The sequence below is a fragment of the Pristis pectinata genome, chromosome 2 (assembly GCF_009764475.1).
Source record: "Pristis pectinata isolate sPriPec2 chromosome 2, sPriPec2.1.pri, whole genome shotgun sequence".
Lineage (NCBI taxonomy): Eukaryota > Metazoa > Chordata > Chondrichthyes > Rhinopristiformes > Pristidae > Pristis > Pristis pectinata.
The window spans coordinates 143,476,461-143,499,551 of NC_067406.1; the positions used below are offsets into that span (position 1 = coordinate 143,476,461).

At 41.8% G+C, this 23,091-nt stretch overlaps 1 protein-coding gene across 1 annotated transcript in view; it reads right to left on the reverse strand.

Moving 5' to 3' along the window:
• The window catches only part of pkd2 (polycystic kidney disease 2), a 53,278-nt gene that overhangs the window by 24,388 nt on the left and 5,799 nt on the right, over positions 1-23,091 (reverse strand). Inside the window, exons 2-4 of the mRNA XM_052039751.1 lie at positions 12,222-12,335; positions 6,129-6,262; positions 1,512-1,762 (exon numbers count right to left, since the gene is read on the reverse strand). Coding sequence (XP_051895711.1) covers positions 1,512-1,762; positions 6,129-6,262; positions 12,222-12,335 — 499 coding nt within the window. The remainder of the gene's footprint in view (positions 1-1,511; positions 1,763-6,128; positions 6,263-12,221; positions 12,336-23,091) is intronic.

Sequence of the window (23,091 nt, forward strand, 5' to 3'; positions counted from 1 at the left end):
TTCATTTGTCGGGGTATTGAGTTCAAGAGCCGCGAGGTGATGTTGCAGCTCTATAGAACTCTGATGAGACCACACGTGGAGTATTGTGTTCAGTTCTGATCGCCTCATTATAGGAAGGATGTGGAAGCTTTAGATAGGCTGCAGAGGAGATTTACCAGGGTGTTGTCTGGATTGGAGAGCATGTCTTATGAGGATAGGTTGAGTGAGCTAGGGTTTTTCTCCTTGGAGAGGAGGAGGAGGAGAGGTGACTTGGTAGAGGTGTACAAGATGACAAGAAGCATAGATCGAGTGGACAGTCAGAGACTTTTTCCCAGGGCGACAATGGCTAAAATGAGGGGACATAATCTTAAGGTGACTGGAGGTAGATATAAGGGGGATGTCAGAGGTAAGATTTTTTTTTTTTTACACAGTGTGGTGGGTGCGTGGAACGCACTACCTACAGAGGTTGTGGGGGCAGATACATTAGGGACATTTAAGAGACTCTTAGACACATGAATGATAGAGAAATGGGGGGCTACGAGGGAGGGAAGGGTTAGATAGATCTTAGAGCAGGATAAAATGTTGGCACAACATTGTGGGCCGAAGGGCCTGTACTGTGCTGTAGTGTTCTATGTTCTAGCTCAGGTTGAAGCTGCCCGCAACCAAATGTCACATAGTATCATGGGCTGTCCATTTCCCTCCACAGATGCTGTCTGACCCCCGAGTCCTGCCAGTAGCTTGTTTCTTGCTGTCATGTTGCATACTTTGGTACCCAGTGTCTTCAGCAACAGACCACAGATCCTGGTTGATAACTTTTGGCCCTTTTGCTGAGTGCTTATTAGCATCTGGTGAGATCAGCCGACTGCACAAAGTCCAGCATTAGTGTGGAAGCCTTGTTCTATATGGCTCATTCCATTTTACAGGCCAGCAACACTTATCAAAGGAGTCAATAAACATTTGAAAAAGATTCAGTGAATCATCTTAAAGAATTAGGCCAAGACAGGAAGGGGTTGATAGAGTATTTTCTATTGCGATTTACCAGTGCAGCTCAAGATTAGATGCAAACAGGGGAAGATAAAAAAAAGACAATCTTGTGCTCGCAGAGAGAGAATCAAGATGGAACACCACAGCACCAATTCTCTGGCACACATTCCTTCTGAGCAAGGGTTAGAATTTTTCTGTGTTTCCTTCTCAAAGCTGTTCCAGGTCAGAAGCAAGATTTTCTTGTCAATGTGAGTCATTCATGTTACTACTAATACATCCGAAGCTCAGAACTAAATACAATCTCAGAAAATTCACAAGGAGGATAAAGTTCAAGGAAAAGATGGTCAAAGGGAATCAGCTACAACACACTCGGTGAATGAAATTAGGAAAATAAGTCAGGATCCAAGCAATCCTTATCCAATGTCAACAAATTCATTTCTTTAAATGTATAACTCTTTAAACTACTTTATAATGATTTATTCATGAAGTAACATTCAGTGCAGTTTTTAAGGAACCACAGTAGGAATCCAAAGTGAAATGATACATACGCTGTTTTATTCTTGAGACCAAATGACGTGGTATCTTCGTTTGCAATTGAATATACATCATAGCATTCCTTGATTTCATCTTTTAGGTCTTCATGTACTTTGCAAGATTCATTCTTTACTTTCAGCTGCCTGATGCGAGGCACTCCCAAAAGCAGATTTTCATAATAGATGAAGCTTCTGTTCACCCCTAGTGTTTTGTTATTGTACCACAGGTCCCAATAAAGCCCATCTAGCAAAGGACCTTCCGTGAACTAGAAGGAAAAGGATTTATTAAAACAGATGCAAACTGGGTTACTCATAAATGTCCATAAAATCTACCAACAATTGAACAACCTTCTGCAAACGCAGGCAAACACATTGACAACAAAATGAACAATCCTATAATTTCTCCACCTTTAGTTTCTACTCCAGATTAAAACCAATGGGTTACTCGGGAATTCCATCCAATTACATATATGAAATTAGACTCTGAGGTTGTCACCATTTCCCTGTCCAATGAAGCTCTAAGTGCAGAAACATAAATGATATCATCTTCAAACATAGTCTGCTAGCTGGATACTTGGGCCTATTCCTTCCAATAGATCGTAGAAAACCTGTCAAAGACTCAAACTAACACAATTATATGTAATTTTAAATCCCAGCTTTGCGTGGGGGCGACATTAAAATCCACTCAGTGGTGATTCACTTGTCAGATTTTCTCATTATAATCCCTCACATGGTGCACATTTATAACAGAAACTTGTCATGCGATAAATATACCCTCTTGGCCTCAGTTTTACATCTCCCAATTACTTAAACTGTACCCCGCAGGAACTAATCTGCAGACAATTCAAACTGACAGAAGTTTTATGTTCATCCCCTATCTCATCCAACCACATTTTGCCCTCAAACAAAACATCCAAACCAGTTTCAACACTTTTCTGCAGACAACTTGGGCTCTTTGCAATTATGAAGATTCACGTTACTAACAGAAAATTCAGAAATAAGATCACCAAGTAAACTGCAAACAAAAGCACATGCAAGGATGTGGAAAAGCAGAGGCTTTATTAGGGATAGTAGGCATGGCAATCTTACAAATGATTCTGAGGAGGTGACGAAGGTGATTGATGGGGGCAGGGCTTTAGTAAAGTTTAGCAGGGCTTTACGTGGACTTTAGTAAAGTTTTCAACAATAGTCGCTCATGGTAGGCTGATCCAGAAAATAAAGGCACACAGGAATCCATGAAGACTCGGTAAACTGGATTCAAAATTGAGAAACACAAGACTGCAGAAGCTTGAATCTGGAGCAACAAACAAGATGCTGGAGGACCTCAGTGGGTCAGGCAGCGTCTGTAGAGGGAAATGGCAAGTGACATTTCGGGTTGACACTTCATCTGGACTGAAAGATAAAGGGTGGGAGATAGCCAGTATAAAGAGGTGAGGGAAGGGGTGGAGCAAGAGCTGGCAGGTGATAGGTGGATCCAGGTGAGGTGGCGACAGGCAGATGGGAGCGTGAGAGTGGAAATAGCGACAGAGGCTGGGAGGTGAGAGGTGGAGGTGACAGAGGGCTGCAGGTGGTGGAATCGGATAGGAGAGGAAGGTGGAGCCTGGAATCAAGTAAGGGAGGTGGGGAAGGCGAATGGGAGCGTGTGGGGGACGGGGGGAGTGGAAGGAGCGTGTGGGGGACGGGGGGAGTGGAAGGAGCGTGTGGGGGACGGGGGGAGTGGAAGGAGCGTGTGGGGGACGGGGGGAGTGGAAGGAGCGTGTGGGGGACGGGGGGAGTGGAAGGAGCGTGTGGGGGACGGGGGGAGTGGAAGGAGCGTGTGGGGGACGGGGGGAGTGGAAGGAGCGTGTGGGGGACGGGGGGAGTGGAAGGAGCGTGTGGGGGACGGGGGGAGTGGAAGGAGCGTGTGGGGGACGGGGGGAGTGGAAGGAGCGTGTGGGGGACGGGGGGAGTGGAAGGAGCGTGTGGGGGACGGGGGGAGTGGAAGGAGCGTGTGGGGGACGGGGGGAGTGGAAGGAGCGTGTGGGGGACGGGGGACGGGGGAAAGTGGGAGCATGTGGGGGACAGGCAGACAGAGTGGGTGGAGGAGAGAAGTAATATGATGTAGGGTTGGAGCGAGTGCAGGAAGAACTGGGTCGATCAGGAGCAGAGAGAACAGCACAGGGGAAGCAGTTTACCTGAAATAGTCTTTTTTTATATATTTCAAAAATAAACTTTATTCATAATAAAAAAATATACGAAGGAAGAACAATGCAAAACTTTTACATTAAAAGTCATTAAGTTCAGTAGTGTTAACTTATTTTTTTAAAAGCCATAGCACCATTGCCACTTACGTGGCCCCCTGGGGTGATACACCGTTGCAGCTGTATAAAGCTTTGGTCGGACCACATTTGGAGTATTGTGTGCGGTTCTGCAGACCACATTACAGCAAGGATGTGGAGGCTTTGGAGATGATGCAGAGAGTTCACCAGGATGTTGCTTGGATTAAAGTGTATTAGCTATAAGGAGAGATTGGACAGACTTGGGATTGTTTTCTCTGGAGTGTTGGATGCTATGGGGAGACCTAACAGAAGTTTATAAAATTATGAGAGGCATAGATAGGGAAGATCATCAGAGCCTTATTACACCAAGTGGTAGGTGCCAGGAACGCGCTGCCCGAGGAATCAGCGGAAGCAGGTACGATAGCAACATTTTAGACAGACACATGAACAGGCAGGGAATTGAGGGATACATGGTTTGCACAGACATTGTGGGCTGAAGGGCCTGTTCCTATGCTGTACTGTTCTATGTTCTATGATTGAAAACATTATGAAGTACCCATTGTTACACTGTTTTCTGACATATCTCCCCAACTTTGAACAGTTGCTGCCTTACCAATGCATTTAATAAAAACCTAGATTACTGAACCATTGAGGAGAAAGATATGTAATGTGTTGACAGAGTGAGGCGAGGAGCAGTACAAGGGGCACAAACACTGGTGTAGACAACCAAATCAAAGAACTCAGAATGCCAATCACATATACCAGGCAAGACAGAGGTACCAAGCCTAATCCCACCTTCCCATACCAGGTCCGGATCCCCGAAGGTCACAACCCCTCATGTACTGTACACATACAAGTACTACTTACAGTGATGTGGGTTTCTGTCTCCGCACTCAGTCAGGCCAGGAGCTCCAGATTCCTATGACCTTCTGGATGAAAATGTTTTCCTCATCTTCCTCTAAATCCTCTACTAATTACTTTAAATGTTTGTGCCGTAGTTTTGTCTCCTTAGCCAAGGAAAATAGGTGTTTGCTATATACTGTAAGCTCTTCATAATTTTATAATCTCAGTCTTCCACTAGCCTCCTGTTCCAAAGAAAACAACCCGACCTGACCCACCCTCTCCTGATAGCTACTATTTCCCAGGCCTGGCAACTAAATCTCCTCTACGCTTTACAATGCAATTACAGTTTTCCTGCAACACGTCATCTAGAACAGTACACAGTGCTCAACTGTGGCATAACTAGTGTTAGAAACACAAGAATGCAAGAAATAGAAGCAGGAGAAAGCCAGACCATCTCTCACAATTACTCCACCACTCAATAAGGGGCATGGGTGAAATGTTGTATAAAGTTCCAGCATAGCTTCTCTGAACTTGTACTTTATGCCCTGGCTAATAAAGCAAAGCATCCTACATCCCTTTTTAACCATCGTATCAGCTGTCCTGTGACCTTTAAGGGTCTGTGGACATGCATTCCATGGTCTTTGTTCCTCCAAAGCAGTCAACATCTTCCCATTTATTTCCTATTCCCTTGCCTTATTCCACCTCCCCAAATACTTTATTCTTACTTCTCTGGATTAAATTCCACCTGCCTGCTTTCTACCCTATTGACCAGACATCTGTATCTTCCTGCCATCTAAAGCTTTCCTCTTCAGTGTTAACTATATCGCCAATGATAGGCAACTTTATCATTTCCTCTACGTTCAAGTCTAGATTATCAACATATATTATACCTGTACAGAATTGACTTTTCTGACTCCAGCAAGATGGCACTGGAGTGTGGAGACTCACTGCAAGCTGTTCTCAGCAAATCCACTCATTACTTCTATATTATCATTCTTGGTATGGCAACTGCTCCGCCTGTGACCGCAAGAAACTGCAGAGTTGTGGACACAGCTCAGCACATCACGGAAACTACCCTCCCCTCCGTGGACTCTGTCTACACTTTCCGCTGCCTCAGTAAAGCAGCCAGCATAATCAAAGACCCCCACCCACCCGGGTCATTCTCTCTTCTCTCCTCTCCCATCAGGCAGAAGATACAGGAGCCTGAGGGCTCATACCATCAGGCTCAAGGACTGCTTCTACCCCACTGTTATAAGACTATTGAACGGTTCCCTAGTATGCTAAGATGGACTTTTGACCTCACAACCTACCTCATTATGACCTTGCACCTTATTGTCTACCTGCACTTTCTCTGTAACTGTGACACTTTATTCTGCATTCTGTTATTGTTTTACCTTATACTACCTCAGTGCACTGTGTAATGAATTGATCTGTATGAACAGTATGCAAGACAAGCTTTTCACTGTACTTCGGTACATGTGACGGTAATAAACCAATTCCAGTTTTTAAGGCATCTGAACGGCAAATGTACCTTCCAAAAATCATCCATGTTGGCGATACTCCTGAAGTTAGTTTTCTCATTTTCAGAAAAAGGAGTGTCCAGGAAAAGACTGGACATGACTCTGGTGTAGTAGTACATGTTAGAGCTGACCATCCCATAGGTTGCTGCGAGAGAAAAAACATGAAAGGAAGCTTTGTTTTACTGTTTATTCTTTAACTTTCATCCTCTCAAACACTGTAAACCAACTTCATAAAGATCAAAAAAAATGCTTGAAATCTGAAATACATACAGAAAAAGCTGGAAGCAGTCAGCAGGTCAGGGAGTACTTGTGGAAAGAGCAATAAGAGTTAACACTGCAGGTTGAAAACCTTTTGTTCTGATAAGGAGTCTTCGACTTAAAATGCTTCTCATTCCACAAGTGGTCCCTGACCTGCTGAATGATTCCAGCAGCTTCTGTTGATATTCTGGCTCTTTGGGCATGCCTGCACACAAAAATAATGATACAGTTTAAATGATGGAGATTGTCAAGGCTCAGCCAAAGACTGGAGGGGGAAATGGACCTTTCAGCCCCAGAAAATAATAACTTGACCAACATGATACCTCGTTCATTTCCCCACACAATCTGGGCAACACAGTGGCTTCAACTAGTCAAGCTGCTGCCTCACAGCTCCAAAAGCCCAGGCTCGACTCTGACTTCCAGAGCTGCGTGCAGACTTCATCTTCTCCCTGTGACCGCCTGGATTTCCCCTGGATGCTCTGATTTCCTCCCACATCCCAAAGATGTGTGCAGGTTGGTACCAAGAATGATAGTTGGCCACTGTAAACTGTGTAGGTGAATGGTAGAATCTGGAGGAAGTTGATGGGCATGAAGAGGAAATAAAATGGATTAGTGTAAATTAGTGCTTGATGGCTTCCGTGGTCTCAGTAGGCTAAAGGGTCATTTCCTTAATGCACGACTCCAATCCCTCAAATTGATAAATTTAGTTATAACATGCTTGTGGGAATAGAACTGTACATTTTATAGAACAAATCTCATTGCTTTAGCATCAAAATCAGAGTGTTCCATCATTAAAGTACATGTTTTTCATAATTAATTTAGATAATTAGTTGTATTGTGCTACTTCCCGCCCATTGTCCTTTCAGAGGCACACAATGTACTTCTACTGCTGCAAGGTTCAAGATTGATTATTTCAAGTTCAAATTCAAATTGAACAAAGAATTTTTCCTGATTTTTTTTTAAAAAAGAGGTAAATCAGCATTGGAAACAAGAAGCAAACATCTAGATTTAAACTGTTCAGCAAAAAGACAACATATTAAGCAGATTGAAAACCCACCTAGTGCACCCAAGGTGGCAGTGTTCATCCAGCACTTCCTGCTTTTTAACAAAAGTGCATTGAGCATACTTTGAATTGCTGATATAGTGTGCTACGCTCTCTGTTCATATCATTTTGGACAGTAATTAGCAATGAATTCTCACTGCAACCCCAATGACTATGGTGCAAATGCTAGTTTCACAGCAAATCTGCACAGTGTTATTTTACTTATTTCGCTGTAGGTGTTTTGACCCAGTTAAAATGAATTGGGCCATCTCCTGTGTAAAACAAAGCTGTGTGAATTTTAACTACGATGCAGTCACGCAGTGGAGCATGTCAGGCAACCTCACACACTGGAGGAAGAGGGCAGAGTGGGGCCATTGGGTGTAATTTAAAGGTTGCCATCTAGCAGTAGAATGGAGAAGGCTGAGGAATTCCCACATCTCTAATTCACTAAGCAAGTGAAAGAAGTGAATTCCTGTCTAAAAGACATTCAGAGATGATTCTTTGCTGGTGAGAAATACAACCATTCATTCAAAAGCCAGTTCCAGCTCTTTGACTGTTCATTTACTTATGTCATTGGTGCCGAGCTTGGGATGTACAAAAGTCAGTTTGTCATATTCTCAGCTGGATCAGTCACAGCAACCTGGTGTGAGATGCAGTGCTACAAAACTATACACTGCAGTCACCAAGTTCACACACCACACTCCAGCATCACTTCATCCAACAGCTGAAATCTGTCCCCTGCCCAACCACTCCCCTTCCCGTCACCACCATACAGCACCTTCAGTGATACACAGGAGGGTCCTCAAACAAAATTTGACATCAACACTCTGATGCAGATAATGAAATGTATGAAAATTTTAAACAGCATCTTTAAGGAGAGGGGAAGTAAAGGAATTGGGGCCTTGGCAGCTGAAGGCCTGATCAGTGGAGTGACTAAGGGCAGAGATGGTCACGAGTACAGATAATACAGGGGGTGATGGAGCTGAAGGCTGCAGAGTTAGGAAGGGTTGGGATCACACAGCAATTTGAAAACAGATGTGTAAAGTGTCAGCGAGCACTGACACAGTGCAAGTTACCAATCCTCCCACCGCTGGGGACAAAAAAAGTTTCATATTTAGTCTACATTTCTCGTGTTAGCAGGAATGTGGGCTCCCCATGTCTAGATGCCTATACCACTGCATTGTGTTTGTAGCTACTGGGAGGCAGGGATATCCAAGTACCATCTGTGCCTCAGTGATGGGCTATCAAGCAGCACCAGACCAATGTGTGTGATACGAATGAGGATTAATTATTCATCCAATGTGGATGGCATAATGCTGGCTGATATTTGAAAATAGGTCAATGTGAGTCGCAAGCATTAAAAATAACCACTTTGTAACCAGGTTATCTGTATCCAATTAACTTGCTGACAGACCTGCACAAAATGCTTTTATTCCTTCCTCTTTTAAATCCACACCCCCCCCCCTCCTTTTTGAAAACCCATCTTTTAAGTACCAGCCATCTTTAGACATTTTGCATAATTTACTATTTTCATGTGATTAGAAGGGTCAGCAACGTACAACACTTAGGGCACCTCAGACAAGCATACATTATTTGTTGATCATTATCAGATTTGCATTTCCATTAATGGCCAGAAACACAACTGTGTCTGATGTTACAGGAAACAGGATGGTGGGGGAACAGGTATGAAAAGGACTTTAACTGACAACTGTGCCTCGGACATTGGAGCAGGAAGTGGGTGTTGGGGAGTTCAGGATCTCTCAGGAGCACTAAAAAAAGTAAATGTATCTTTGTGCTCTATTAATGTTTGCTGATCTTTGTTTACTGTACAAATGCCCACAGATTGCATCATCACTCAAAAGTTCATTGCTCATGCTGTTTGCCATGTTTACATATAAAATTACCTCAAGTCTAAAAGAACAGAAGACTCAGCATACAACCAAAATAGAAAAAAAACTAAAAAAAGAAATTAATTCTCAATAAGCGATCTATTTTTCTCCTGTCAACAAAGAATTCAGGGTTGACTGAAAAATTTACAACCAAAAAGAATGTTTGTCACCAAATGCAATTCCTTACTTGTAATGACATTTTAGAATTTAATCTCTACTCTCTTTGGAAAGGGCAAATTACTCTTGAACTCTCACAGGATTCTCAGAACTGTTATTGATAAAGGTTGGTCACTGAAAAATGCAACAGCCAAATACGAGTGGAAGCTCTTAATTATGGAGTTAAAAATATTCAGTTAAAAACTAGCCACTTGAAAGACACTGACACTGTAGTAAAAAACTTGGATGAACATACTAAGGACTATATTTAATCCTACGCTCATCAATGCATATTTAATATTTTGACCTTTATTTCAAACTTTATTTTGTAATTATAATTTCTGGTCATTGAGGGAACAAGAGGCAGTTGAAACTCACATGGAATAATCCAAGGATTCTATTGATTTATGCACAAACAGAATTATAAAGTTAACAGAAAAATTCACGGGGAAATATGAGACAGGAATTTGTAATAGGAAAAATTAAGTGGGACCAAAACTGAAGATATGAAGTAAACTTAATTATTCAAGTGCTTCGTGAAAAACTTCAAATCCCAGATAGATCATAAATAAAGAAACCAGAAAACGGCAAATGAGAATTTAAAAACAAAGTTATGATCTGGAATAAATTGCCTGAAATTGTGGCGAAAGCAGATTCAATAGCAACTTTCAAAAGGGAATTGGATCTCCCCTTTAAGATACAAGAACTATAAGGGATATATGGAGATGTCAAAGAAGTGGGACGAAACAACAGCTCTTGCAAAGCCAGCACTGGAATGAGGAGGACTTTCTGGCCTATTTAGTTCCACAACTATATATAGTTGAAACCAATTCCATGCAATGTCAAATCACTCTACTGATGTCTGACAAGGTGCCTTTGACATCTGCTTACAGAATCCAGAATTAATATTCTTAATTTATGTAATAGATTATTTATGCCATGTTACATAATTTTTAGATCCACCCTTGTTAACTTTAACAAAATGAGTCTTTTTTCAAATATACGTGTTGCTGCCAGTCTACAGCAGCTCGGTTATACGTGTTGCTGCCGGTCTACAGCAGCTCGGTTAGCTGTGTTCTATCCATCACAAGCATTTCAAAATGATTCCTTAATTTTGTTTCCACTTCATCCACAGATTTACTGATACAGAAGACCTTGCTTTGGGAGACTGCAGATTAGTCTATTGCAATATACACAAGGATGTAATGAAATTCCTTGCTCATATGAAGCACACAGAGTAAACGTGTGACTGAGCATAGAGTGGTACTAGATTAATGGAGAACCAGCAGACAACTACCAGTGATGAACATACTCTCCTGTTCCACAATCTTTGCAACTGCCAGTTCCACCCCGATTCTCTTAACTGTAATAAAAAGTTCTATTGAAACAGTAACTGTCCCAGTTCAGACCTGTCGTACATTTCCACCCCGTTCTATTCCCCAGCAGACACAATCCAATTCTACTCTACTCCACATCCCCAACTCACATTCCCAAAATTTCTGGGAATCAGGGAGGAAAATTCTAGCACCAAAGAAAATCAAGCTATCCTCCATCCTGATCTCCCGACAAGGTGTAAATTCATAGAGCTGCAGAGTCAGGCTTTCGTAAGCTGCTCCCTTGAGAACTTCAGAGTGGAAAAGATGTTAAGTTCATTCACAGGCCTAAATGCCGCATCAAGTATCAGAATTGAGAAAATACTCCAACATGCAAAGTCTGTGGATGACACAAAAGTTGATGAGGTTGTGGATAGTGAGGAAGGTTGTCTAAGGCCACAGCAGGGTATAGATCAGATGTAAAGTTTGGCAGAGCATCGGCAGATGGAATTTAATCTCAAGAAGTACAAGATAATGCATTTTGGGACGTCAAATAGGAGTAGTACACATAGTAAGTTGTAGAGCCTTAAGGAATGTTGATGAACAGAGGGAACTTGGGGTTCAAATCTATGGTTCCCTGGCAGTAGAAACATGGGGTGGTGAAGGCAGCATACTTTCATAGCTCGGGTCACAATATAAAAGTAGGGAAGTTACACTGGAACTTTACAAAACACTGATTAGACCACACTTGGAATATCGTGTGCAGATTTGGTTGCCACACTGCAAGAAGGACGTGACTGCATTGGAGAAAGTGCGGAGGAGGTTCACCAGGACATTGCTTGGATTGAAGAACTTTAGTTCTAGCTTGGACAAACTGGGTATGTTTTCCCTGGAGCGAAGGAGGCTGACGGGTGACCTGATAGAGGTATATAAAATACAAGAGGCATAGATAGGGTAGATAGGGTCAAAATCTTTTTCCCATGGTAGGGATATGAAAAACCAGGGGGCATAGTTTAAGGAGAGAAGGAGTTTTAAAGGGAATTTGAGGGAAAGTTTTTTGACACAGAGTAGTTAATACTTGAAACTTGCTGCCAGAGGAGGTGGAGGAGTCAAATACAATTAAGACATTAGGATAGGCACAAACAGACAAGGCATAGAAGGATATGGACCTAATGCGAGCAAGTGGGATTAGCGTTGATAGGTATAACAGTCAGCATGGAAGAGATGAGTTGAAAGGCCCATTCCTACGCTGTACAACTATGAACTTTTATTTGTACAACTTCCTTCTCTGAGCTGAACAAACTGACAATTTATAATCCTTTATGTAAAAAACACAGATGTAAAAAGTAAATGAAGTATATAAAACAAGCAATCACATGAAATGTTATGGTACCAAATAAAAACTAGGTGTGAAAAATAATAGTAAAAATGAATGATCACACTTACAGATGCAGAGAACAACCATGAAAACTGCATACGTCACCAATTCTCGCAGCATGTTCTTCAGGTATCTCTCTCTGTTGACGGTCTGATCCCCAGTCATCCGGGTTCCCCATAAAGCTTAAAGAAAGTAAATACAGCAATGACTTGGATTCTTGACTTTAAGGCACCATCCTTAGCATTATTGAGTAACTAAAGCAGTAGAAAACAAACAAGTTAATGCAGGCTGATGAACAGATAAAAAGCAAAACATTTATAGACTATGTAAAACTTTAAAGCAGAAACAAACAGGTCGCATTGCACTAAATTTAAAACAGTTCTACAGTTTTCCCAATGGTTGGTTTCATATGAAAATTGTGCAGTAATGCAAGTCATTCAATGTACAAAACACAGCCTGTCAAAGGCCCTCTCACTTTGTACTTGCATAACACGCAACTAACATACAGCAAGGAGTTGAGGCACAGTAATTTAATGCTAGATGTGCAAAAATAATAAACAGTTAACCTTTGACAGTCATACAGCATGGAGTCCATGCCAACGATCAAGCACCCATTTACACTAATCCCATTTTTATTGTTTCCATATTCCCACTAACCCTCCTTCGGTTCTACCATTCACATACATACCAGGGCAAACCACCAACCTACGAACTGGCACATCATTGTAATATGGAAGGAAACTGGAGCACCCAGAGGAAACCCACGCAGTCACAAGGAGAACGTGCAAACTCCACACAAACACACCAGAGATCAGGAATGAACCCAAGTTGTTGGAGCTGTGAGGCAGCAGCTGACCCACTCTGCCATGTGTATTTTAAACAGGAATACACAAGCTCCAACCTTTGTACATTAACTAATGTCACAAAATACTGAAGTGTATATAGAGAGAATATTGACCAATTTATATTATACTGGCAATTTTATTTTGGCACTGGATTTCTTTCTTTTTAGCTTGATGTTACACCTGAATCACCTTCATTTCAGATTTTATAAACCAAAGATACTTCTGAGCAAGCAACAAGCTTTGCATTTAAGGAAAGAAAAGAATGAAGGTAGGAACACTGGACTTGCAGCAGAAGCTGCAATAGAGTGTACTTGCAGTGGACAGGAGAAGGGTAAACCAACCAACTGACCAGTGTGCAATAATCATCCAAGGCCAGTGAGCTAGATACAGGCCAATCATGTGAACCATAGCCATCATTCACCAACTTTTTGGGAGAATTCCTTACTTATTTAAGGAAATGAAGAAGATCCAATAGAATCAGCTGAAGCAAAAAGAATAGTTGTGCCAAGGATGTGGGGATTAGCAATAATCAAAGCAAAAACTTCATTAACAGATCTGTCTCATCAAATTCAGGAATGTAGACCCTTTCCTGTGGAAGGAAAGAGATTCTGGTGATCTAATAGTTTAGTTACAATTACTACAAAAGTTTTATTTTGTTAGAAACAAGTTTATACAAAATGGAGCCCACAAAATCCAGATGTCTGACATCTCCATCTGAATAATTACCTTCCATTTAAATGCCTTGGTCCTGCTTTCTGTACACACATTGTTTCCCCTATATTTCTCCTGCATCGTACAGTAACTTTGGCACCACTGTCAAACTCTACATCAAATCTTCAAAAAAACTACATTGCGAAAACATGAAATGTATTGCTTGATAGGTTTAAATTATTCTCAATGTTAACACCAGGATTCAGAACTTACCAATTCTGAAATTGTAAAGATCATTTGTTGGTGGGGATTTTAAACCCTAATGCAAAGATATTGTGCCATTAAAGTCATCATGACAAATTTAACTTACCCAGTGTTTCTAGAAGAGAGTTCTCATTGCTAAATAAAATTTCATTACCACTTGATTAATAATGATCATATTTAGACAAATAATGTCAGATCAAGGCTCGTATGCCTGTTGATTTACTTACAGAAGCACTAACATAAAGCATCTAGCTACAGATATTACAACAGTTCCCTGAGTATTCACAAAGTTATCTGCAAGGCTAAAGTCAGATAGAAAAAGACTGAAGATGGGATAAATGGTCTGCAATTTCTCATCAAGCAGCGATAAACATAACTAAGGACAACTTCAAAATCAACTTTAAAATTCAGAAACAGCATTTGCTGCTGTGTTGTTCTTTGATCAACAAGAAAAATGTCCAGTTTATTTCAGAGTAAATAATCATATAACTGAGGAGGTAACCAAGGAGTTTGATGAAGGCAGGCAATAAATGTCGTCTATATGGACATTAGTAAGGCTTTTGACATGGTAGGCTGGTCCAGAAAGTTAAACCACTAGGGATCCGAGATGGCTGGGTGATAGGAGGCAGAGGGCAGTGGTGAATGGATGGTTTCCTGACTGGTCATCTACAACTGATGGTGAACCGCAGGGATTTGTGCTGGGATCTTTGTGAGAATGTAGGGGCTACAATCAATAAGTTTGCAGATGACACAAAAATTGGTGGAGCCTTAGATAACGAAGGTTGTTTAAAGATACAGCAGAACACAGATCAACTGGGAAGTTGGGCAGAGCAGTGGCAAATGGAAGTTAATCCAGATAAGTGTGAAGGAATGCACATTGAGGGGTCAAATTCTGGGAGGACATATAAAGTAAATGGCAGGGACCTTAGGAGCATTGGTGTACAGAGACACCTTGGGGTGCAAGTCCATAGCTCCTGAATGTGGCAATGTAGGTGGAGAGAGTAATGAGAAAGACAGTTGGTACGCTTGCCTTCATAGGCTGAGGCAATGAGTATAAGAGTTGGGATGTCATGTTGCAGTCGTATAAATCATTAGTAAGACTACACTTGGAGTACCACATGCAGTTCTGGTTGCCAAACTGCAGGAAGACAGTCATATCAATAGAGAGTGCAGAAGAGATTCACCAGAATGGAGGGCTGTAGTTATGAATTTGATAGCTGGGTTTATTCTCACTGGAACGTAGGAGGCTGAGGGGTGACCTTGTAGAGGTTTACAAATTTATGGGAAGCACAGATAGGGTAGATAGTCAGAATCTTTTTCCCAGGGCAGGGAAGTCAAGAACTAGAGGACACAGGTGAGAGGGGAGGTCGGGGGATCTGGAATGAGCTGCTAGAGAAGCAGTGAAGGCGGGAAAGGAGTAGAGGGATACGTGCCTAAGGCAGGCAAATGGGACTCGTGTAGATAAGCGTCACAGTCGGCATGGACAAGGTGGACCGTGAGGGCCGAGTTTGTGCTGTACATTTTTATCATTCTATGATATTTGGCTTTGATGTTTGGATTAACCAGAATAATTTTTTTAATTGCTGGGTGCAACTTGATTAATTTAGAGATAAATACCAATTAGGAAGTCTGTTAAAAATAGACAGTGCTGGATGTACAGCATCTTGAAAGCACATACAAGTGATTAATCCTCAACTGGCTTTTCACATTCACTGCTACATCTTGTCTGACTGCTTTGCACCTTCACATTGTGCAGCAGTGAATTTACAAAAGCTGGTCACAACAGAAAGTTGTTGTCTAGCTCTCCTTTGTGCTTCAGCAAGAGAATATCTTGAATTGCACCCAAAAAAGTGTTTGGGGGTGGTGGAAACAAGTTATGCCACATACTCCTCATACTTGCAATGCTACCCCAGCATTGTTGACTTGGTGTGGACCAACTACCTGCCACATTTCCTATGTTACAGTAACATTTCCAAAGTTCTTCATTACCTGTAAAGTGCTATGGGACTTGCTGCAGCCATGAATGGCACTTCAGAAACATGACTTTTTGCTTTTATCCATCACTAAGTAATTCCCAACAAATCTTGTAAAATTGCATGTTTACAAAATTCCTCATAACACCTCTCAAAAATCTCCAAAACATTTCATTAAAGTTGGCGATGATGCCAGTTGAAGGGAGTGTTAAAGCAGCAATGAATCACCAGATCAAACCTTCAGCCTACTGACTCACAAACCAAAATTCTGTTATCCAAAAATCAAACTGCTGTACACATATCAAAAATAATGTAATCCCTATGAACCCAGCACTGTGCAGAAGACTCCCTATGTCACCTTTGCATCATTGAGCTTCCTAACAAGGCTTCTGTTTCAATCACAGTGCATGGAAAATTTCTTCTGCACTTTGGATGAAAAAGTAAACTGAGATTCTCTGCATGTCCATCTGGGTAATATCAAAAGAAAACCCGAGCATTTGAGCCAATCAGTCACACAATAAAATGGATTAACCAGTCATTAACCTTGCTGCTATGTGAGACAGTATGGGCATAAAGATGATCTACATAACAAGAACCACTGCAGCTCAAAGTATTTCATTGTCTGTGAAGTGCCTTAGGTCTGAGACACGATAAGACAATATAATCAAGTATTCTCTTTTAATTTAATAAGAGTTTTGGCATAACGATCACATTTCATGATTCATTGTTTGGAACTTTTAAAGTATTTATAAAATTCACTTGATTTCCTTAAGTTTAATAAAGTTGCTTGGAACACAGAGCAAACCACTGCTCAAAGTTAATTCTGAATATTTATTATCAAAATTACATTTATAGACTGAATCATACAACAGATCTGACCAAGTTATACTATACTAAAAACTGTATTCAGATCAAACTTTCATCTCAAATCTTCTAGCCAAGTGTCATTGTACATACTTAAAGTGCCATATACAAATTTGCTAAAAACACCACTGTTCTTGGGTGAATCACAGGTGGTAATGAGTCAGCATACAAGAGCGAGATAGGACACCTGGTTGAGTAGTGCTACAACAATCTCTTTCTCAGTGTCAGTAAAACTAAAGAACTGATTGTTGACTTCAGGAGGGAGGAGGAGGACGAACATACACCAGTCTACATTGGGGGATCAGCAGTGGAGAGGGTCAGCAGCTTTAAATTCCTGGGCGTTACATGTACATCGAAACACACAGTGAAATACATCTTTTTTTGTGTAGAATGTTCTCGGGACAACCCGCAAGTGTCATCACGCTTCTGACACCAACACAGCATGCCCACAACTTCCTAACCCAAATATCTTTGGAATGTGGGAGAAAACTGGAGCACCCAGAGGAAACCCACGCAGTTACGGAAAGAATGTACAAACTCCTTACAGACAGTGGCCGGAATTGAACCCAGGTCACTGGCGCTGTAATAGCGTTACACTACCGTGCCACATCAGATGACCTGTCCTGGGCCCAGCATATAGATGCAATCACAAGGAAGGCACACCAGCTTCTTTACTTTCTTAGGGGGTGAGGGAGGTTTGGCTTCTTACCGAACACTCTAACAAACTTCTACAGATGTACTGTTGAAAGTATCCTGACTTGCATCACGGTCTGGTAAGGCAATTCAAATGTGCAGGAATGTAAGAAGCTGCAGAGAGTGGATTCAGCCCAATACATCATGGGCACATCCCTCCCCACCATCGGTAGTATCTACAGGAGGAGCTGCCTCAAGGAAGCAACATCCCCACCATCCGGGCCACGCATCTTCTCACAGCTACTATCGGGCAAGAGGTACAGAAGCCTTAAATCTCACACCACCAGCTTCAAGAACAGCCACTTCCCTCCAACCATTCAGTTCTTGAACTAACCGGCACAATGCTAATCACTACAGTTTAGCTACTCTATGACTATTTTGATTTGCACCAAAATGGACTGTTTGTTTTTGTGCTAATTGTGTTCTTTCTTATAAAAATTGTGTATAATTTATGCTTATGTTTTTCTTGTGCATGCTGCTTATAATTTTAAATCACTCAGGAAAATGTCAAGAAGCTGCATATAGGCATCATGAGAACACATGATTAATAACATTTATGGATTAGAAAGACCATTTAATCCATATTTCATCATCCAAGATGAGGTACTGAAGCTTTCATGTTTCAACTTCCTCATTTGTGTCTAATCTGTTTAACAGGAAAAGCTGGAAATATTAGCCCCACAAAGATCTGAGACACAACAAAAGAAGAGACAGTTAGAGGTGTTTAACCATGACAATGAAGAGAACAGATTGCATTTGTGCATACAATTTGCTTCAACTAAATAGGTTAGAAAGAGATCCAGTGATCCCCAATCTCAAATCAGACTGAAATTGAATATTAGCATATGGGGTTCTTTCCACAGAGTAGTGCACCCCAGGAAAAGTATCCTAGTTTATGCAATAAACAGCAATTTCAACATTCCTTTAAGTGACAGTTGAACCTACTTCTAAACTGAGCAGAGATTAGAAGGTACAAATGATTAGAAAAGATTACAAAAGATAGAAGATGGAGAAGGTACTGTACAAGACTAACCAAGGATCAAGGGTATTCTAAGGAGTTGCCATCACCTAAAAATTCAGTTTAAAGATTTATTACTTGTCCATTTTTCCCATAACTTCCAGGTAGATATATTCATAGTGATGATTTGTCTGCCATAGCTTGTGTGGAACAGATGAATGAATCACAGGGCCTTTTATTGTCTGTCACTGTCATTGACAAAATAGTTGGTTAACATTTCAGCTAAATGCTTCCTTACAATACCACAGGCTTGCAGCTGAAAGCAGGTCTACCTCAACTTTCACATGACAATGTATGGATTAAGTACATTTCAACAATCTATACTGTAAAGTTTCCAAAAGCATTCTAACAAAAATGTGACATCAAGTCACTTGGTCAAAGCAATCTCAAAGGGAAATGAAGCAGTTAAGAAAGGAAATTCCAGAGCTGGGCCAGAGCATAGTCAGGGGGATAGACACAATTCTCTGTCACAAGGATCAAGAGTCCCAAAGGCTGTATTGCCTGCCTGGTGCCCTGGTTTGGGACATCTCATCTGACGAGGGGAATTTGAAATGGGAGGGGAAAGATCCAGTTGTCATGGTCAATGTGGGTACCAATGACATAGGTGAAACAAGGAAAGAAGTTCTGCTGAGGGAATTTGTGCAGCTAGGGATTGGATTAAAAAGCAAAACCAAAAAGGTAATAATCTCTGGATCGCTACCTGAGCCACATGCAAATTGGCACAGGGTCAATAAGATCAGAGAGTTAAATGCGTGACTCAAAGTTTGGTGTGGGAGAAGTAGGTTTGAATCATTAGGTATTGGGGAGGGAGGGAGCTGTTCCAATAGGATGGGCTCCACCTGAATCATGCTGGGACCAGGGTCCTGGCAAATTGCATAACTAGGGCTGTGGATAGGGCTTCAAACTGAATAGTAGCAGGTGGGTTCAACAGATTGGAAAAGTATGGACAAAGTAAAAGGGAAGGAGAGTGCAGGAGAGGTTACTGAAGTCTCCAGGATAAAGAATAAGATGAAGTTTAGAAAGGCAACATGAAGACAAATTAGAGAAGAAGGGTGGTGAATACAGGACTGAAAGTGTTATATTTGAATGCACACAGTACATAAACTAAGGTAGATGAGCTCATAGCGCAGTTAGAAATTGGCCACTGTGAAGTTGAGGACATCACAGAGTCGTGGCTGAAAGAAGATCACAGCTGGGAGCTAAACACCCAAGGATACACATCCTATCGAAAAGACAGGCAGGTGGGCAGAGGGGGTGGGGGTGGCTCTGTTGGTAAAAAATGAAATCAAATCCTTGGGAAGAAGTGACATGGGATCAGATGATGTAGAGTCCTTGTGGGTCGAGTTAAGAAACTGCATGGGTAAAAAGACCCTGATGGGATTTATATATAGGCATCTGAATAGTAGCCAGGATGTGGGGTACAAATTACATCAGGAGATAGAAAAGGCATGTAAAAAGGGCAATGGTACAGTGGTCATGGGGGATTTTAATATGCAGATAGATTGGGAAAATCAGGTTGGTACTGGATCCCAAGAGAAGGAATTTGTAGAATGCCTACGAGATGGCTCTTTAGAGCAGCTTGTGGTCGAGACAAGGGAAAAGGAAATTCTGGATTTGAATCAGAGTTATACAACACAGAAACAGGCCCTTCGATCCAACTCGTCCATGGTGACCACGGTGCCCACCTAAGCTAGTCGTATTTTCCTGCATTTGGCCAATATCTCTCTAAGCCTTTCAGTCCCATCCCAATCTATAACATCATGAATAGTGTTACCTACCAGCAACAATAGAAACACAACGAGCCATGTATAAGTGTTAGGATCTATTTATTAATAACTACTTGTAATAATCAGAGAAATAAATGTTAGATATTAAACACTGACCCCAAAAATATAAACTTGAAGTGTGTGTGTGGCAAATTCCCAAACCCTAAGTCTAGGAATAGTTCTCAAAGTTCATTTCAGCAAGTCATAAGGTAGAATGGTAAGCAAAGACTTCTGAAAACCACAGTAGATTGTAGAGAGAATGCAGAGAGAATTTACGAAATCTACAAGTTCCACAAAGGAACCCATACGACACCTCAATCACCGAAGATCTCCATTGCTTTGTTCCGAAGTATCTGCCACACTTGAGGGCATTCAATATGTGGCCGCCCACAGATATACATGCTTTCCAGTACAGGTTAATGACAAAGTGGACTCCACAGATTGCTCCAAAAAGTCATATGGATTGTATCGTGACAGCTATTGTTCTTCATCCATAGATAGAGACCGGCAGTCAGTCTCTCTAATGCAACAGCCAGTACACCCCAGATATAGTCTTGCAGTCATCAGTTAACACCACACACACACACACACACACACAACTACTGTCCAGGTGCCTTAAAGGGACATTCACCAAGTAGCAACCTGGCTCATAACAGTAATACTGTGCAAAGAGGTCACTACAAATGTATGGAACTAGGTATAAGTGGAGGCTATTGGACCACGAGTCCTTCACAACATGGTCTGGTCATATTCTACCCAACTCAAAAGGCTAACTCTTATCTCTCTAATGGTGCCTCAGCTGACACAGGTTAACAGCAGTGACAGACAGTTATTTGGTGTGTGCAATGAACCAGATTTGATTAGGGAGCTTAAGGCAAAGGAACCCTTAGGAGGCAGTGATCATAATATGATAGAATTCACCCTGCAGCTTGAGAGGGAGAAGCTAAGATTGGATGTTTCAGTGTTACAGTTGAGTGAAAGGGCTGCTGGACAAAGTTGATGGGAAGGGGACCCCAGCAGGGATCACAGTAGAGCAGCAATGGCAGGAGTGTCTGGGAGTCATTCAGGATCTGTTCATCACAAAGTAGCAGCACCCTAAAGGAAGGATAAGGCAACCGGTGCTGACAAGGGAAGTCAAAGACAGCATGAAAGCAAAAGACATCAGACCACTGGAAAATGACGCTGGAGAGGTAGTAATGGGGAACAAAGAAATGGCGGACGAACTGAATAAATATTTTGCTTCAGTCTTCACTGTGGAAGACACCAGCAACGTGCCAGAAATTCAAGAGTCAGGGGGCAGAAGTGAGTGTAGTTGCTATTACTAAGGAGAAGATGCTTGAGAAACTGAAAGGTCTGAAGGTGGATAAGTCACCTGGACCAGATGGACTACACCCCAGGTTCTGAAAGAGGTAGCTGAAGAGATTGTGAAGGTATTAGTAGTGATCTTTCAAGAATCACTAGATTCAGGAATGGTTCTGGAGGACAGGAAAATTGCAAATGTCGCTCCACTCTTTAAGAAGGGAGGTAAAAGACAGGAAATTATAGGCCGGTTAGCCTGACTTCAGTGGTTGGTAAGATGGTAAGAGTCCATTATTAAGGATGAGGCTTCGGGGTACTTGGAAGCACATGTTAAAATAGGCCGAAGTCAGCATGGCTTCCTTGAGGGGAAATCTTGTCTGACAAATCTGTTGGAATTCTTTGAGGGAGTAACAGGCAGGACAGACAAAGTAGAGGCAGTACATGTTGTCTACTTGGATTTTCAGAAGGCTTTTGACAAGGTACCGTACATGAGGCTGCTATACAAGATAGGAACCCATGGTGTTACAGGAAAAGTACTAGCATGGATAGAAGACATGGATAGAAGATTGGCTGACTGGCAGAAGGCAAAGAGTGGGAATAAAGGGGGTCTTTTCTGGTTGGCTGCCAGTGACTAGTGGTGTTCTGCAGGGGTTGGTGTTGGGTCTGCTACTTTTCACATTATATGTTAATGATCTGGATGACGGAATTGATGGCTTTGTGGCCAAGTTTATGGATGACACAAAGATAGGTGGAGGGGCAGGTAGTGTTGAGGAAGCAGGGAGTCTACAGGCGGACTTGGACAGGTTGGGAGAATGGGCAAAGAAGTGGCAGATGGAATACAGCATAGGGAAGTGTGCAGTCATGCACTTTGGTGGAAGGAATAAAGGTATAAGCTAATTTTTTTTAAAATAGGGAGCAAATTCAGAAATTGGAGGTGCAAAAGGACTTGGGAGTCCTAGTGCAGGATTCCCTAAAGATTAACTTGCAGGTTGAGTTCGTAGTAAAGAAGGCAAATGCAATCAAGAGGACTAGAATATAAAAGCAAGAATGTACTATTGAGGATTTATAAGGCATTGGTCAGACCACATTTGGAGTATCGTGAGCAGTTTTGGGCCTCATATCTAAGGATGCGCTGACATTGGGGAGGTTTACAAGAATGATCCCAGGAATAAAAGGGTTAAGCTATGAGAAGCATTTGATGGTTCTGGGCCTGTACTCGCTGGAGTTTAGAAGGATGAGGGGGGATCTCATTGAAACCTACCGAATATTGAAAGGTCTGGATAGAGTGGACATGGAGAGGATGTTTCCAGTAGTGGGAGAGTCTAGGACCAGAGGGCTCAGCCTCAGAAATAGAAGGATGTCCCTTGAGAACAGAGATGAGGAGAAATTTCTTTAGCCAGAGGGTGATGAATTTGAGAAATTCATTGCCACAGACGGCTGTGGAGGCCAAGTCATTGGATATATTTAAAGTGGAGGTTGATAGGTTCCTAATTAGTAAGGGCATCAAAGGTTACAGGGAGAAGGCAGGAGAATGAGCTTGAGAGGGAAAAGTAAATCAACCATAA